This window comes from Ursus americanus, chromosome 13 (genome assembly GCF_024610735.1).
Source record: "Ursus americanus isolate L20-20 chromosome 13, mUrsAme1.1.p, whole genome shotgun sequence".
Classification (NCBI taxonomy): domain Eukaryota; kingdom Metazoa; phylum Chordata; class Mammalia; order Carnivora; family Ursidae; genus Ursus; species Ursus americanus.
In genome coordinates, this window is record NC_142139.1 from 52,570,811 (window position 1) to 52,590,891 (window position 20,081).

At 34.6% G+C, this 20,081-nt stretch overlaps 1 protein-coding gene across 1 annotated transcript in view; it reads left to right on the top strand.

Moving 5' to 3' along the window:
• The window catches only part of TLL1 (tolloid like 1), a 202,162-nt gene that overhangs the window by 105,163 nt on the left and 76,918 nt on the right, over positions 1-20,081 (top strand). Inside the window, exons 7-8 of the mRNA XM_045798693.2 lie at positions 7,230-7,335; positions 14,294-14,418. Coding sequence (XP_045654649.1) covers positions 7,230-7,335; positions 14,294-14,418 — 231 coding nt within the window. The remainder of the gene's footprint in view (positions 1-7,229; positions 7,336-14,293; positions 14,419-20,081) is intronic.

Here is a 20,081-nt window from a genome sequence, read left to right on the forward strand (position 1 = left end):
CTATACTCATAGACAAAATAGATTTTAAAACAAAGACTAATAAATGATAAAAAAAAAGGGGGGGCATTGCAAAATGTTAAAGGCGTCAATACAGCAAGAAGATATAACGCTTATGAATGTATATGTAACCAACATAGGAGCACCTAAATACACAAATATTAACATACCTAAAGGGAGAAATTAACAGTAATACAATAGTAGTAGGGGACTTTAAGACCCCACTTCATCAATGGATAGATCATCCAGACACAAAATCAGTTAAGAAAGAATTGGCTTTAAATGACACATTTGGTCAGAAGGACTTAGAAGATAGAGCATTCCATTCTAAAGCAGCAGAATACACCTTCTTCTAAGTGCACATGGAACATTCTCCAGGATAGATCAAATGTTAAGTTGCAAAACAAGTCTCAGTAAATTCAAGAAGATTGAAATCATATCAAGCGTCTTTTCTGACCACAATGGCATGAAACTAGAAATCAATTACAAGAAGAAAACTGAAAAAAAACAACAACACAAAAATGTGGAGATTAAACAACATGTTACTCAACCACTGAGTCATTGGAGAATTCAAAAGAGAAATTAGAAAAATAACCAGAAACAAAAGAAAATAGAAATACGATATACCAAAATCTATGGGTTGCAGCAAAAGTGATTATAAGAGGTTAAGTTCATAGCAATACAGGCCCGTTTCAGGAAACAAACAAACAAAAAACTCAAACAATCTAACTTTACACCCAAAGGAACTAGAAAAAGAAAAAAAAATGAATCCAAAGTTAGTAGAAGGAAGGAAACAATAAATGAAATAGAACTTAATAGATAATAGAAAAGATCAATGAAACTATAAGCTGGGTCTTTTTTTTTTTATTTAAGATTTCATTTATTCATTTGAGACAGAAAGATACAGAGAGAGAGCATGAGCAGGGGGAGAGGCAGAGGGAGAAGCAGACTTCCTGCTGAGCCAGGAGCCTGACGCGGGGCTCGGTCCCAGGCCCTGAAGATCATGACCTGAGCTGAAGGCATACGCTTAACCATTTGAGCCACCCAGGCACCCCTAATCCGGGTCTTTGAAAAGATAAACAAAATTGATAAACCTTTAGCTAGACTCACCCCCCCAGAAAAGAGAGAGAGAAAGAGAGGACTCAAATAAATAAAATAAAAAATGAAATAGAAGTTATGGGTGTCACACGCAAGTAATGAATCATGGAACTTTACATCAAAAACTAGGGATGTACTGTATGGTGACTAACATTATATAATAAGGGGCGCCTGGGTGGCACAGCGGTTAAGCGCCTGCCTTCGGCTCAGGGCGTGATCCCGGCGTTCCGGGATCGAGCCCCACATCAGGCTCCTCCGCTATGAGCCTGCTTCTTCCTCTCCCACTCCCCCTGCTTGTGTTCCCTCTCTCGCTGGCTGTCTCTATCTCTGTCAAATAAATAAATAAAATCTTTAAAAAAAAATTATATAATAAAAAATATTATTATTAGAAAAAAAAAGAAGTTATAACTGATACCACAGCAATTCGAAGGATCATTAGACACTATGAACAACAATAGATAAGCGAACATAGAGGAACTGGTTATGTTCCTAGAAACATATAATCTTCCAAGACTGAATCATAAGGAAATAGAAAATCTGAATATTATAGTAATTACTTATAAGGAGATTGAATCAGTAATTTAAAAGACCCTTTTATCCCAGGACCAGAAAGCTTCATTGGTAAATTCTACTGAACATTCAAAGAACATGTAATGCTTATCCTTCTCAAACTATTCCAAAAAAATTGAAGGGGAGGAAGTGCCTCTGAACTCATTTTACTAAGTCAGGATTACTCTAATACTAAAACCAGATGAGGACACCGCACAAAAAAAGAAAATTGCAGGCCAATATCTTTGATGAATATAGATCCAAAAATCCCCAATAAAATATTAGCAAGCCAAATTTGACAATACATTTAAAGGATCATGCACTGGGATCAAGTGGAATTTATTCCAGGGATGCAGGGATGGCTCAACATGCACAAGTTAACCAATGTGATATAGCACAATAACAAAATACAGAAATCATATGATCATCCTGTAGATACAGAAAAATCACTGACAAAATTAAACAACCATTTGTGATAAAACTCTTAACAAAGTGGGTATAGAGGGACTGTACCTGACATAATAGAGACCATATATGACCATCCCACAGCTAGTATCATACTCAATGGTGAAAGCTGGAAGTTCTTCCTGTAAGATCAGAACAAGACACTTTTGCCACTGTTATTCAAAGTTGCATTGGAAGTTCTAGCTACAACAATTAGGTCAGAAAAAGAAATAAAAGTCATACAGTTTGGAAAGGAGGAAGGAAAACTGCCACTATTTATAGATGACATAATGGTATTTGTAGAAAACCTTAAAGGCTCCATCAAAAAACTTTTAGTGCTAATAAATGAATTAAGTAAATTTTACAGGATACAAAATTAATGTATAAAAATATGTTGTGTATCTGACACTAATAAGTTATCCGAAAGAGAAATCAGGAAAACAATCCTATTTACAGTTGCATCAGAAGGTATAAAATACCTTGGGATAAATTTAACTAAGGAGGTAAAAGACCTGTAGACCGAAAACTATAAGTCACTAATGAAAGAAATTGAAGACAATACAGATAAGTAAAAACATATTCCATGTTCATTGATTAGAAGAATTAATATTGTTAAATATTGTTAAATACTACCCAAAGGAATATACAGATTCAATGCAATCAATGGCATTTTTCACAGACCAAGAACAAATAATTCTAAAATTTGTATGGAGTCACAATAGACCTCTAATACAGAAAGCAACCTTGAGAAAGGAAAACCAAACCAGAAGTACCATACTTCCTGATTTTAAACTATACTACAAAACCGTAGTAATCAAAACAATATAGTATTGGCTTATAAACAGCCGCATAGATCAGTGGAACAGAATAGAGAGCCCAGAAATAAACCTATATCTATCTATCTATCTATCTATCTATCTATCTATCTATCTATCTATCTATATGTGTGTGTATATATATACACATATATACATATATGTATGTAGATATATATGTATATCTATCTGCATATGTGTGTATATATATCTATATATAAGCAGTTAATCTACAGCAAAAGGAACACAAATATACAGTGAGGAGAGGATAGTCCCTTCAATAAATGGTGTTAGGCAAACTGAACAGCTACATGCAAAAGAATGAAACTGGACCACTTTATTACGCTATACACAAAAATTAACGCAAAATAATTAAAGACAAATATAAGACCTGAAACCATAAAATTCCTAGATAAAAACATTGGCATAAGCTCCTTGACATTAGGCTTAGTGTTATTTTTTGTTGTTGTTGTTTTTCTTGTTTGTTTGTTTGTTTTTGGATCTGATTGCAAATGCAGGGGTAACAAAAGGAAAAAGAAATGGATCTACATCAAAGTACAAAAGCTTCTGCATAGTGAAAGAAACCACAAATGAAATGAAAGGCAACTTGCTGAATAGGAGAAGACATTTACAAATCATATATCTGACAAGACGTTAATATCCAAAATATATAAAGAACTCATACAAATTAATAGCAACAATATAATCTGATTAACAAATTGACAGAGGCTCTGAATAGACATTTTCCTGAAGAAGGCATACAGATGGGCAACAGGCACATAAAGATGCTCAACACCACTAATCATCAATAATTAATGCAGGGAAATGCAAATCAAAACCACAAAGAGGGGCGCCTGGGTGGTTCAGTCGTTAAGAGTCTGCCTTCGGCTCAGGGCGTGATCCCAGCATTCTGGGATCGAGTCCCACATCAGGCTTCTCCGCTGGGAGCCTGCTTCTTCCTCTCCCACTCCCCCTGCCTGTGTTCCCTCTCTCGCTGGCTGTCTCTATCTCTGTCAAATAAATAAATAAAATCTTAAAAAAAAACCACACACCACAATGAGATAGTACCTCACACTTGTTAGAATGGCTTTCATCAAAAAGACAAGAGATGACAAATCTTGACAAAGATGTAAAGAAAAGGGAACCGTCATGCACTGGTGCAGCCACTATAGAAAGCAGTATGGAGGTTCTTCAATAAACTAAAAATAGAACTACCATATGATCCAGCAATTCTACTTCTTGTTGTCTATCCAAAGAAAACAAAAACACCAATTCAAGAAGACTTATGCATCCCTGTGTTCATTGCAGCATTCTCAGCAATAGTCAAGATGGGAAAACAACCCAAGTATCCATCAATAAAATGAATGGATAAAGAAGACATCACACACACACACACACACACACACACACACACACACACACACACACACGTATATCACTCAGTCATGAAAAAGACTGAAATCATGCCTTGAAGGTATTATGCTAAGTGAACTAAGTCAGACAAAGAGAGACAAATGCCACATGATTTCAGTTCTAAGGGGAATCTAAAAAACAAAACAAACGAACACATAAAGCAAAATAAAACTAAGACTCATAAATACAGAGAATAGAGTGGTGGTTGCCAGAGGGGAGGGGACTTGGGAATATGAAATAGGTGAACAGGATCAAGAAGTACAAACTTCCAGTTATAGAAAAAGAAAGTCATGGAGATGTGATGTACAGCATAGGGAATTCAGACAATATTTTATTAACTTTGCATGGTGATAGATCGTAATTAGACGTATTATTGTGGTGATCAGTTTGCAGTGTATACAAGTGGTGTTGTACACATGAAACTAATATAATATTGTATATCAAGTATATATCAGTTTAAAAAATGACGAAATCATTTGTGTTGCTGATTATCAAAGAGAAATACAGAAAATGTTTAGTTCCAATATAGGAGACTCAAATGCCTGAGCCAGCTATCAAAGTTCATCTTACTGTATATCATTAGGAAAGAAATAAAGCGGAAATAATATTTCTGAAAATGATTTCAACTACCAATTAAATGAGTAGAAGTTTGCTGTTAACCATAGTTATTAGGTTTCTTTTATTACATGGAGAAAACATCTTATAAAGGAAGTAACTTTCAAGAATGATCCTTGCTCTTAATAATAGGACTCCATTTTAACATAAATATGTACTTAAGCAAGAAATATATAAGTAGGATATAAATATATAATACTTAACATGGTGCTTAGCAATTATGGCTATTCATACCTTGGGTGACTCAACATTAAGGCCAATAGAAAAGAAAGAATTATTGTGTGAGATTTCCTGAGTATTTGGAACTACTGTCACAGGGCAATTCTAGTATGAAAGAGGTCATGTCATGTTGGAGGTTAATCTTCAACAAATTTATGGCTTGCTCTGGCTCAGAAACTTAAGATCAACTGTAATTCAAGGGCAATGTCTAATAAGTGCAGACTTTAGCCTCACATATTATATGCAAAATTAGTAGCTACAGTAGGAACCAAATTGGTGTAAAGATCGGATTACTTTAATCCATTTTAGACTACTCCTTCAAGAAGACGGCTTATCATCTTTTTTTTTTTTTTAATTGTTTAGGGTAAGTTCCCCTGGTGCTCTATATCTCTGATCCTCCTCCCTTTTTTCATAAAACAAGTTCAGTTTTCTTTATTTGGACCACGTATGGCCATATTGTTTTTATTTAGCACCAAACAATGAGTCATCTTCATGTTAAGGCCTCAAAGTATATGACTGAAATTGTTTTAAAGGCCCACTTTTGGAAATTTTCATAAAACATGTTGCTTTAACTAGAGAGTATCTTCCCATATTGTGCTTGAAGTTGAAATCTCCAGTGGGTTATAGATTAATGTCCATAAAATCAGCTCCATAGCTTTATAAAAATCTCACCTTAGAATTGGATATGTTAAAATATACTTGTTCTTCCTTATGGAGAAGAATGTTGTTAATGGTTGCTTTTAGAAGAGATTGGCAAGAATGCAGGATTTTTCCTGAAAATGGTTATAATACAGACAGATACATCAGAGGTTTGGGGAACACATACTCCAGCGTACAGGCTGGTTAGTTCATTAATGTGTGAAGTCATTGAAAGGTAGACTAAAACACTTTAGCCTGGGACTTGGGTTCTGTAGCTTCGGGATGATTCTTCAATCCTTAATGCTCACGTGAGTATACTGGATTTCCTTCTCGCAGAGATACTATGCTCTGGTATCACTCAATTTCTTTAGTCTTTTGGAAAATTTTTCATTAATGTAATATTTGTGTTTTTCATAGTCATATGGCAGTTGGAATAGAAACCTGGTTAGAGGAGTGTTGTAATAGTTCCATTCTGAGTTGCAACCTTGAATTTGAAATTCTGAGAACTCATCTTTACATTTGGATCGTTCAAAACTTCTGAAGTTACATAAACGCAGCCATCTTCAGCTACTGGGATGGAGAAAACGGAGTCACTGAGGCCTGAATTCTGAGGGAATTCTCTGTTTCTGGAACCATTGCCATAGATCAACATAGAGAAGTCTGTTATTTTCAGATTTCAAGAAACAGTATAGCAATACAGTTATAAATAGCCAGTTGAGAAACCCGCTAAAATGAAAATGTCCAGAAGTTTTGACATTTTGACAGTTATGAAAAGTAAAACAAGAATAAATACATTGTTAAGTTCTGAAGCACATTCTTCTTGATCAAAAAGCCCTCCAAATGGAGGTTGGAATAGATTCATCAGAGAGAATCTTGTCTCCGTTCCGAATGAACTCTGCTGCTGGTGTTTTACCGTTAGTGACCAAGCCGCACAGCCAAAGCCTGCAGTGTTGCATGTCCGTACAAATACTGCTTTTATGTTTTCTCAGTGTTTCATAGAAAGACTCTAAAGCAAATACAAAGGTGATTTTTTGTTGATCTTGACAAATGTAGTCATAAGAGAAAGGTGGGGACTCATTAGATAAAGATGTAGCTTTTTTATGATCTTCCTGCAGTACTGAAAAAAAAGCAGCGAGATTTTAGAGAAACAAATATTATAAGAACGTAAAATGTATAAATGGAAAAAAACCCAGAGTATGCTTGTGGTCATCCAGCTTTTTCTTTGGAAAATTAATTTGTTGATCAAATTCAGTATTACTTTTTCAATGTGATACGAAGTGAAAACAGTAGGACCGGAGGCATACCTTTGCACGTAGCTGGGTGTTCGCAGATAGCTGCAACCAGCCTTTCGTCAAGAGCACGTGCACGCCAAGGAGGGGCTCTTCTCTTCTTTTCTCTGTGGGTGAAAACGCTTCTGAAATGTTTGTGACTGATTCTTAGGTCAAGAGTACAACTTTCTAAAGATGGAGCCTGGAGAAGTGAACTCACTTGGAGAAAGATACGACTTTGACAGTATCATGCACTATGCCAGGAACACCTTCTCAAGGTTGGAGTCTCAGGTTATACCTTTTGACTTTTAATTCCTTTCGACTTTTAAATCCTTTCCTCTGTGTGACTCCTGACAAAGCTATGTTTAACATTAGAACTAGAACCGCTTTCAAATACTGTTGCCATTAAGTCAAGAATACCTGACTGGTATTTATATCCAACACTAGCATTTGAGGTTTTAAAAAGATACTTTCACACTTCCGATCAGATGCATAAATTCAGAGTGAAAATTAAAATGGTATGAATTATTTAAACTATTTTGCATTCCTAAATCACTTTAAAAAGTCCAACTAAAATGATTATTAAACTAATCGGCATATTAAATTGGCTTAGCATTATTTAATGAAAATTAGGCCTTCACAAATCAAATAGGGTACTTGGCTGTTGAGCTGGAATGTCTACTGTCTATGTGACTGCTGTTTTCTACTCGGTATTTTCTACTACTCAAGCACTAGTTATGCCAATTTAATTCCCAAAAAACATATTATGAAGATATTTTACTTCATATAATTTCGAATTTCACAACTTATTAATCTTAAGTTCATTTCATTAAAAATTGAATGCTATTTTTAATAATAATATTTTTGTATTATATTATGTTAGTCACCATACAGTGCATCCCTAGTTTTTGATGTTAAGTTCCATGATTCATTACTTGCGTATAACACCCAGTGCACCATGCAATACGTGCCCTCCTTAATAGCCATCTCCAGCCTATCTCATTTCCCTCCCCCCTGCCCAGAAGCCCTCAGTTTGTTTCCCAGAGTCCATAGTCTCTCATGGTTTATTCCCCCTTCTGTTTATCCCCCCTTTCTTCTTCTCTTTCTTGTCCTACGGATGAATGCTATTTTTAAAGAACGTAATAAATTTGGGTTTCAGTTACTTTATTCTAAAGATGATGTCATCAGGCAAATAGTTCCCAGGTAAGGAGTTTGGATCTGTCAAACCATTGAAGTCATCCCCTTTCCATTTTTATGCCTATTTTACACTCCTGTCCATTCCAACTCATTTTTTTTTTGCCCATTTATGTCCATTTCACAATTCATCGAACATCTGTTTCTAAAGGCAAGGTTGGAAAGAAGATAAAAAAATTCAAATTAATACCCACTCTTTAAAACTTTAAAAAAAAAGATTTTATTATTTTTAAAAATGATCTCTATACCCACAGTGGGGCTTGAACCTACAACCCTGAGATGAAGAGTCATGTGCTCTACCTACTGAGAAAGCCAGGCGCCCCCTAAAAAAATTCCTGATAAAAAGTAAAGAAAAATATGTCAGTGAACTCCTAATACTTGAATACATTTTTCAATTATACTTTTTTACAAAGACAAAGCTGTATTATTGAAAAAATTGAGAGTTAACTGTATTTAATGTAACTATTAATGATATTTAATAATTATTTTCTACTGAAGTACATATATATGTGTGTGTGTGTGTATACATATTTGTTTAAATATAATAACGACCCATATACTTATTGTTTCTGGAATTGAAGTTTTGTTAGAAATACAGCCATAAATTTGGCCTGAGATTAATCTTAAAGAGCTATAAAACTTTTTTTAAGGTCAATGCTTGGAATTGAGTTTTCTGTAGAAACATGTAACAAATGGGATTTGGGTCCCAGTTCAGCCAAGGCACCTCTCATATACTACTGAATTATTTAGAACTAAACTGACTTTTGATTCTTTGGAACACAGGAGGTAGTGGAAAGTAGAGAAGATCATTCATTCTTTCTGTCTATGATACATGATGAATCTATACCAAAATTTAAAATATATATTTCCCCTCATTCTGTATTTCTTTTACATGTTTAAATTGTTTCTTTTCCTTCTTTTCCATAAATCATTCTGCTCTTGCTACCTGCAGTCCATCATCCCCACCCCCTCCACCAAGGTGCTGCATGCCAAGCAGCCTTTACCTATTACTTTGTCTTACTGTTTCAAAATTATCCTATTCAGTTTTCCTAATGAACTTATATTCTTAGAGTGAAAGTAACTATACCTACCTGTTAGAAGAGTTGACCCAACCAACATTATTATATTGTTGATCATTAAAGAGGGTGTTTATTAACTTGTACATATATTTAAATAACTGAATTCCAGGAGATAAAATATTTGGCACAGTTCTTAGCCACCACCTTCAAAGTATTTGAAGTTTTGTGTGTGCATGTGTGGTTAAAAACACACAACATAAAATTTGCAATCTTAACTATTTCTAAGTGTATAGTGTAGTAATGTTAAGTATATTCACATGATTGTGAAACAGATATTCACAACTTTTTCATCTTGCAAAACTGAAACCCTATGCCCATGCCCATTAAACAACAGTGCCTCATTTTCCCCTCTTGGCAGCACTTGGTAACTATTCTACTTTGTGGTTCTGTGAATCTGGTTTTAGATATTTTAGATACCTCCTTAAATAGAATCATAAAATATTTGTCTTTTGTGCCTGGCTTATTTCACTTAGCACAGTGTCGTCAAGGTTGCAGCATGTGACAGGATTTCCTTCTGTTTTAAGGCTGAATAATATTCCATTGTAGGTATATGCCATATTTTGTTTATCCATTCATCCATTGATGGACATTTGAATTGCTTCCATTTGTTGGCTATTGTGTATAGTGCTGCTATGAATATGGGTATGCAAATATCTTTCCCAGACCCTGTTTTCTATTATTTTGCATATATACCCAGAAGTGGGATTGCTGGACCATATGGTAGTTCTATTTTTAATTTTTTGAAGAAACTCCATGATGTTTTCTGTAGTAGCTGCACCATTTCACAATCCCACAGCAGTGCGCAAGGCTTCTAATTATTCCATATCCTTACCAACATGTATTATTTTCTGTTTCTTTTTTTTCCTTTTCCTTTTTTTTTAAATAGTAGCCATCCTAATTGGTAGGACACGATGTTTTATTGTGGTTTTGATTTGCATTCTCTGATGATTAATGATGTTGAGCATTTTTCATATGCTTTCTGGCCATTTGTATATCATCTTTGGAGAAATGTCTGTTCAATTCTTTTGCCTGTTTTAAAGTAAGATTATTTAATTTTTTGTTGAATTGTAGTATTTCTGTATATATTCGGTCTCCTTACATATGTAATTTGCAAATATTTTCTTTTTTTTTCATCTTTGCTGCATAGTAGCTTTTTAATTTGATGTAGTTCCACTTACCTATTTTGCCTTTGTTAATTGTGCTTTGGTGTCATATCCAAGAAATCATTGCCAGATCCAATGTCATGAAGCTTTTCCTCTATGTTGTCATGTAAGAATTTTATAGTTTTGGGGTTTGTGTTTAGGTCTTAAACTGGTTTGAGTTAATTTTTGTACATAGCTTAAATAATCATCTAACTTCATTCTTTTGCTCATGGATATTCAATTTTCCCCAATATCATTTGTTGAAAAGATTGTTTTTTTCCTGTTAAGTGGTTTTGGCACCCTTGTTGAAGATGATTTGCTATATTCACTAAGGTTTATTTCTGAGATTCCTATTCTATTCCATCGGTCTGTCGGTCTATCTTTATACCAGTATCACACTGTTTTGATTACTTTAGCTGTGTAATGTGTTTTGAAACCAGGATGTGTGAGTCCTCCAACTTTGTTCTTTTTCAAAATTTTTTGGCTATTTGAGGTTCTGTGAGATTCCATATGAATTTTAGGACTTTTTAATTTCTGCAATAAATGCCGCTGGGATTTTGATAGAGATTGTGCTGGAACCATAGATCATTTTGAGTAGTGTGGACATCTTAACAAACTAAGTTGTCTAATCCATAAGCAATGGAATGTCTTTCCATTGATTTGTGTCTTCTTTAATTTCTTTCAGCAATGTTTTGCAATTTTTAGTGTACAAATCTTTCACCTTTTTGGTTGGGTTTATTCCTAAGTGCTTTACTCCTTTTAATGCTATTCTAAATGGAATTATTTTTCTTAATTTCCTTATCAGATTGTTCATTGCTATTGTATGAAACCACAACTGATTTTTGTGTGTTGATTTTGAATTCCACAACTTTGCTATTTTGTTTATTAATTCCCACTTTTTTTTGTGGACTCTTTAGGGTTTTCTACGCATAAGATTACATGATCTGCAAAGAGTGATGATTTTAATTCTTTCTTTCCTATTTAGATATCTTTTAGTTCTTTTTCTTGCCTTTTTCTTGCCTCATTGCTCTGGCTACAATTCTCAATACTATGTTGAATAGAAACAGTGAGAACAGGCATTTTTGCCTTGTTCTTGACCTTAGATGAAAAACTTTCAGTTTTTCAGCACTGAATATGATATTTGCTGTAGACCTTTCATTTATGGTCTTTATTTATGGTCTTTATTATGTGGAGACAATCTCCTTCTATTCCCAGTTGAAAGTTTTTATCATGAAAAATGTTTGAATTCTGTCAAATGCTCTTTCTATGTCAATTAGATGAACATGTCATTTTTGTTCTTCATTCTGTTAAGGCAAATATTTGAAATTTTATATTTTCTTCTATTCTGAACCCAGGGAGTCTATAAAAAGTTTTAGTTGTCTTCATGGATGTGGCCCATCGGCAGATTTAGGTACTTACTTTTAGGAAGAATAGGGCTAGATATATGTGGCCTTTATATGCACGGGTAATTTGTAACGTAGAGGCCTGCTAACTGGGATTGCCTATTTTTCTTTAATGAAAGAATTGCAAAATTTTACAAAGTTTTTAAAAAAAATATAGCTAATGCACTCTTCAAATGTAGGTAGAACAAATGAAGACTAGTAAGTGAAGCCTTTTGTAATCTGTCTCTGGACTACTGATAGTGCTTCACTGAGGATATTCAGGAAGAGCCTGTGCTGCTTAATGCCTTGGATGTGGAGGGAGAGAATTGTTAACTTCCTGATTACAAAGGAAGAATAAAACAAAGGGCGACTGACCCCCTTCTGAATGGAAGAGAAGTTACCTCAGGAGAGAGAAGGAGTCAAAATTCATCGTTCTATTGTCTGAGTTTGAATATATCTATGTCAAGATGTCCTTCACCTTTTTAAATTGAACCGTTTTGAAAACTGGAAAAATTAACCTTTTAAAGATTATAAATCTGTTTTTAGAATTAGAAAATAATTAATATTTTGTTGGTACTGAAGTACTACAGAAATGGTAACCATTAATTTGGGCTTACCTACTTAATATATCTGTTGATTCATGAAGCATAGTTGAAGAATGGCTTTTCTCAATACTACCCTATTTTATAGCTCAACTTCTCCTTCAATTGCATGGACCTAGCTGGAGTTACATTTTCTTAAATATGAGCAACCTCTCATTTTTTCTGGTCTACTCCTGTAAGTCATTACGTGAGTCCCCCTCCCTCCCTTTATCTCAAGCAATATGCATGTGGAGTTCTGTAGATACTTAGATTTGTAAAGAGTTCCATTCTTTATTTGTGTTATCCAGGTTTTATCTAAAGATCACTACCCTTATGTAGGAGCCGGAGAGGTTAGTCATAAAGCACTCATAGATCATGTCACTCCTCTGTTTACCATCTTCCAGCTAGTAACAGTTTTCCTCAGGCTAAAAGTCACATTCTCTGTGTTACACTCAAACACTTCAAGGATCCTCCTATCTCTGAGCAGTTCAATTTCCTGTTCTTTCTTTCTGGAATTCTCTACTACCATTTACTCACAGTGCCCTCACCCTCACTTCCTTCATGTTTGGCCAAAATGTCAATTTCCAAGTGAGTTCTTTGATCACTCTATTTAAAAGCTACCCCATCTTTGGATAATCAGTGTCCATCCTCACTTCTTTTTCTCCATAGCACTTGTCACTATCTCAGTACTCAGTCTTTTGTTTAATGTCTCTTGCCCTACATTAAAATGTGAGAATCATAGTGTTTCTTTTATTAATGGCTATAAATCCAGACCTACAACAGTGCTTAGGAAATATTTCCTAAAGGGAGGAATAAATAGAGATGGAATATTCTTTTAACCTGTAGTCTAAATACAATTTATTCATTAAAATTTTGGAAAGGAGTATCATGCCTTTCATTCTAATTTAAAAGATTTTTTTTACAATTGTATTTCTTAATTTCAAATATTTTTATAGAAAGCTTCTCTCTCTCTCTCTCTCTTTTTTTTTTTTTTTGAAATTCTCATCCTTCTTACCACTGGAATAGTTTCCCAGTCCATTTAACTTTTAAGTTCAGTTCTTCCTTGAGACTTGCAAGTGTTGATATTCATTGCAAAACATCTTTAGTCCATTATATTCAGAATTTTTAGTTTTGAAGATTAAGAAAGATGGTATTAAAACCTTGGGTGTCTCACAACTCGGTATCTCTAGCTTAGCATTGTTAGGGCTTTGCTATTGCTAGTTTTTTTCTTCTTAATTTTACCATGAACATTTTATTTTCTTTGTGTGTGTGTGTTTGTGTGTATCAAAAAACTATTTTGCTTTAAACTGTTCTTTTTAAAATTTGATACTCTGTTTTTTCTTGTTCTTTTAACATACTATAATACTTGGACATCTAAGAATACATAGATTAAATTAATAATTTAACTAAAAAATTACATGTATTTTGTTTGGCTTTTGCAATTTTAGTAACCTCAAAAATATGTGTTGTAGGTTGTCCTTAAAAAAATAGACTTCCATGAGGTGTAATTGTTTTACAACTTAATAATCCAAGAGGTTCTTAGATTTGCTTAAAAGCCTAAAACAAAAGCCATGGTATACTTGGTGGGGGACTATATAGAATTATAGATTTTTAAAATTATTTCTAAGTAAAAGTGAATTTCATCATTGACTTCATGCTAGGTATACAATTTAACACAACTTTTTTTTCCTACCTTGATAAGCATGTTTTGAAAGTCTGGCACACTATTTGAAGCTCAGCACTGATGTATTTTCCCTTTAACTGACATAAGTTTGAAAAAAGATAATCTTATACTTGTAAGGAATGTATGTGTCTTAATTTGGTGACTTATGTGTGGCTTGCTTCTGATTTTTTTCAGGGGGATGTTTCTGGATACTATTCTCCCCTCTCGTGATGATAATGGCATACGTCCTGCAATCGGTCAGCGAACCCGTTTAAGCAAAGGAGATATTGCACAGGCAAGAAAGCTGTATAGATGTCCAGGTATTGCACCATACAAAAACAGAACCATAATTATGCCTGATTGTGTTCTTCCAGATGAATAAGCCACAATTCACTGAACTGTTTACTTGTGTCTCTCCATGCTGGCAAGTGACGTATTCAGTTCAAAGTCAGTAATCATAAAATGAAATGAGAGAACGCTGGAACACCCATTGATATAATTAAAAACAAATTGCTAGAAATCAAATTTAAGCAGGGATAGTATGGTTTTTTTTTCCTTTTAACTTAAGTAAAATAGCAAAAAGCACAATTGTTTGATGGTTGTTATTAAATAGTTGCAGGATTTCTTGTCAAATGTTGAGTTTTCTTGCCAAGATAGAAAAAATATCCTTTATTTCAACTTCAGAGTTGAGGACTGAATGATCTTTTTCTTGCAAGTACCACCATTAATGATATATAAATTAAAATTTTATTAGTTGGGATTTATAACTTTGTTGCAAAAAAGGAGTTCTAACCATGTTGCTCGTGAGTTACCGTATGTTTTGCTACTGGATAAAGTTATGAAAAAGATATTAAGGAAGTTCTTAATAAGTGACTTATTGGTCCAAAAAAGAAAAAAGAGTCTGCTTTCAAATTGGAAATGCTGCACATTCTATTCACCTCCTGCATAGCCAAATCCTTTGACATAGCACATATCAAAGAAATAGGTTTAACTTTGGTTAGCACAGCTTTTCCCCAAATTTTTGTTCATCTATGTATGTAAATTACATGTGTTAGTGTGGTATTTATTATTTTAAATCTAAATTTCCACAGGAGAGATGTATTTGTAAGTAAATGGCACCACTATTGACAAGAGAAATGAGTGATTCTTGGATAGTTTCTGGCAGTATTAGGTATATGATATTTTTAACTTTGAAAGTAGGTGATTTGGGGGAAGATTGTGTGATTAATAGCAACTAAGTAAATAGTTTACATAGAAAGCCATTTTGTTTGTCTCTCTAAATACATGTGTGTATGTATGTGTATATATATGTATATATATATGTCATATATATATATATATCACTTAAAAAACATACTGGAGATGCATTTACAACACTGAATTGTAGGAAAGTCAGTCAGTAGGAATCAGAAAAGTAATCAAACTTACGACATTATAGTTTTCAGCCTATAGCTCTTAAATATTTAAGTTATTAATGGGAATATACATATAGGTTTCACTTAGGGCTTATTTATGTAAATACATAAACAGGCTATTTTCTTATTTGAAATGTAGTAACAATGTATACATTGGTTTGTTAATACAGTAAAACCATGTTCATGATGATACCATCATCAATGAGAAAGATATCTTGTGTTTTTAAAGCAGTATAAGAAAGTTGCTTATTTATTTGCATGATGAAACTAAGAGAGAGCTAAGACATATAAATATGTATTTAAAAGATGAAACTATGTAAAATTTTAGTTCACAGAATCTTTAAGAATGGCTTTTTTTTCTATCTTGGACTTTTTAATGCCCACCAAACAAGTCCCTCCCTTTCTCTCTTTTTTTCTGTCTCTTGCTTTTTGTTTCTTTCTCTCTCTCCCTCTCAGCCAGCGTGTGTGTGTGTGTGTGTGTGTGTGTGTGTGTGTGTGTGTGTTTAAAGCCCTTAGCTTTGAGCCTTGAGCCTCGTATACAGTTACGAATTTAACGTTCTTCATTTCTTTACAATGAGAAGCACTAATGATATGGGTAGAAATATAGGGCAAATAAACTTAAGTTATCCTGATACAGTAGGTTTACCAGTGGCTCCAAGAACTTTAATGGAATACTGTGAAAGATTGATAACTGTACATAGAAGTGTAAAGAGATGACTCATTTGAGAACCATCTAGGAAGAGGATAGGGGTTTATAAAATGAGATCTGGTGTGTCTTGGTCTTAATACAGAAAGGAGAGAGTTATAAAACTGCATAGTCCTTTGGAGTTTGTCTTATTGTTTTCTTTTGTTAGAAATTGCCGATGAATCGAGCCAATCAGAGGTATTTGGTTACACTACTCCAACTCTTTACTTCTTATCAGTTTACCCTCAAAGCTCTTTTGGATCTGCATTTTATAGAGGTATTCCTTTAGAGTTTAATCTTGAAAGGAACACCGACCTGGTTCACACTTAAATATTTAAGGTTGTAGCTTTTATGGTCTGTGATAAGTGGAGCCCTGAGTCCAAGAGGGCAGGTTTCTAATAGGCAGGTAATAGTAGGCAGACTGCAAATATTGTTGTCTTTCCATTAATAATATAGGAAATGCATTTTTATCTATCAGAAGATGAATAGCATTAAAATATATGCATTTTTAATTCCCTTAAAACAATATAAACTGCTATTTTTATGAGACTTTCTAGCTGGTAAACAACTTGTAATCAATTATTGTATTTATCTATTTATATATGCCAAATATATAAATTAGATTTGTATGGGAAACCTGAATTATTCATTGTACAGTCGGTGCATACTAATCATGAAAAAGCTCCATATAGAAATAAAGTTGTGTTTTTAAGGTGATGGAATGAAGTTAAGTTTCTTTAGTTTAGAATTATTTTCATTGCCATTTCTTGTTCTTTTAGAAGCAGGCAAGAAAGATCTCCTTATGTACTGTTAATATAAAGAAAGAATATGATCCTTTACAACCTTGGCACTCTTCTGACATAAAACCCCGTCATCCATTGCCAGACCACATCCCAGAAAGGAGAAGGAAGGGAAATAAAGGGAGAGCTGCCCAACCCTGGGATTGAATAGGTTTCTGGACAGTCCTTCCCAAAGGCCAGTCCTGCGTCCTTCCCACAGCATCCAGATCTTTCTAGCATTAAGGCATCTAAAAGGACACCGCTAATGCTACTTTACCTGCCTGCCATTATAATGCCTTGCATCCTACATACGGTCAGGATTCTCCCCCAAGCAAAGGCAGAGAAGAGGTCATCATTATGGTCTCCATCGTCCCTTCATGCCGGTAATTAGCAGTTTGCTTTTGAAGGAGATCTTCTCTAGGGTGTCCGAGTTGGAGTGGGTATTCTTCTGTTCGTAAATCGGTAATATGTACTATTGTTCTCTTTCTCTCCTTTCTTGTTTTTCTTGTGACTCTCATTTTCTAAATGTATTTTTTTCTATTTGATCTCATCTTAGGACTACTTTCCTTTTTGATTTCTAAACTGCTTCATTTAACTCTTCTCCTGGTACAGTCACTGGTCTTTATTCACATTTTCTCTTAAATTAGTTTTTCTGTAGTCCTATGACCTTTTCGCTTACCTAGTACTTCACCAACCATCAATCCTAATATTGTCCAGTAAATCTGCCCCCAATAAAAAGTCAAGTAACATAATAAAACTAAGGGAAATACAAAATAAAACGATACCTAAAAATAAAGGGCCTTCTGAAGATTAGAATCTTCTTTGTTACATAAAAGTGTATGTGTATTCACACATGAAGACAGGTGCTGTCTATATTCATAAATTTAAAAGTTTTCAGTGCTAGTACACATACAGTGTGTGTGTGCAGAATATCCCTGTCCAGGGATGCACATTTGTGTGGACATTTTAAGGATGGAAGGCCGGTTTCAGTATGCATGGAGTCTGAATACTAGAAACTTTACATTCCTTTCAACACTTGTTTCGCTCACTTTACCTTTAAAATTGAAATAAGGTTCTTTTCGTGACCTAAAGCATTAATCTCTTGGTTCCTGGTAAAATTTTCTGAGATTCTAGACAGAATATATTTTCTATATGTGTGTGTACGTATACAGTTCTTGGCTAAAATATTGCCCACATGCAAAAAAATAATTTAGCCATTTTTTCCCACATGTTCGTGGGCCCATTTATTCATTTCCCTGTAAACATTTCTAGTTCAATGGATGGTACCACACATAGATCATCGGTAGCCCAAGCCAGAACTATGCAGGGCATTCTCATCTCATTCCTTCCTTCCTTTCTCCTGCTGCCTTCTCGGAATCTTGCATTTTGCAGTGAATCCCCTAGTCCAGGGAGGCTCATCTTTTGTCGGAATTGTTGAAATGCCTCCTAATTCGCCTCTTGCCTTTATTCTTATATCTCCTTAGTTCTCTAGCCATTCTGCTGTTAAGTGGCTTTTGAATATGATCTTACTCTGCTTATTTTGGGGATAAAGGCTAATCTCCTTTCCATTATGTCATTTCAAGATTTTTTTCTTGTCTCTTCCCTGAGCCTTTTCTCTAGCTATTACCCCTACAGCCTAGCTTTTCGCCTCCACTTCATTTAGCTCCTGCCACCACCAAATGCTTGCCTCCTGCCTCTTACTCCAGCCAGAATGCTCATAATGGCCTCCTGGCTAAATCCTATCTCCTATGTAGGATTCAGCTCCTAAGCCACCTCCTACTTAAAGACTTCCTCATCTCCCAGAACTCCACCATGGTAAATGTCTCATTTGATCTTGGGTTTGTGTCTTACTCCTATAATCATCGGTTCATTTGGCATTTTCCACACTGGAGTATAAACTCTTGTGGGATTGGAGTTGGGTTTTCCCTCATGGCATTCTGAATCCGATGTAAATTAAGTGCTTAATAAATAGTAGCTGTATGAATGAGTGAGTCACATACAGCTGAAACAGGTGAAAGGCACCGTGCCAGATGTTATGGCCACAGGAAAGGAAGCACAGACTACACACACAGGAATAGCTGAGCCTCTGGGGCATTGCGCAGACAGTATCACTTGGTTAGGAAGTAAATCTCATCCTTGAAGGACGCTGCAGCAGTTCTGCGAGAGACGCCTAACCTGAGCTGCACGCTGCGGGAGGAAGGCTCCTTGGACCCTTCATTTTAAAGGATGATTCGGATTTGGCTAGTATTTTAAAATATTTCAGTAATGAATCTCACATGATCTCTCAGATGATTTAGGATTCCTTTTAACATACCTTTATCTTTAAGTCATTTTACATTTTATTTTATATTTTTAAAACATTTTAAACCTATATTTTATTTATTATATTTAAAAGTTTAAGGAATATAAATATGTTAATTAGGTAGTATTAAGTTGATTAGATACAGTTTTATTTCTTCCCCTAATCTAGAATTTGTCAAGATCCTTTAGGAAGAGATTTATCTAATAGAAATTATTGTTCATTTCTATCTGTGTTTTCCTTAGCCTTAGTAAAATTACAAGTGTGCCCCTATAGAATATGGAGAAAGAAAAGTTCTCATTCTTTTGGTATTGGGTGGATATTGCAGACATTTGGTGAGGAGAGTAGCTGTAGATGGACTTGTAGACAGCTATAAACTTAATGAAATTAAAAGGTCAAGAGTTTGTAATAATTGCTCAACAAGACACAATCCAAGTAGCATCTATACAATTTAAACACAATTTTCTATTGTGGAAGAATGAAGGTATATGTGAATAACCTAATTCAGAAGTGAGATTGATCATACGATAAAGGACTTAGAAGTTTAACTGCTTTATTATTGTTATTTTTTATTTTGGCAAAAAATCACATAATATGACATCTACCGTCTTAGCAAATTTGTAAATGCACAGTACAGTACTGTTAGCTCTGTGCACATTGGTGTACAGCAGATTTCTAGAACTTCTTCGTTTTGCATGACTAAAATTCTATGCCCACTGAGCGGCAGCTCTTCATTTCCCTCTTCCCCAGCCCCTGGCAACCAGCATTCCACTTTCCACTTCTATGAGTTTGACTCCTTTAGAAA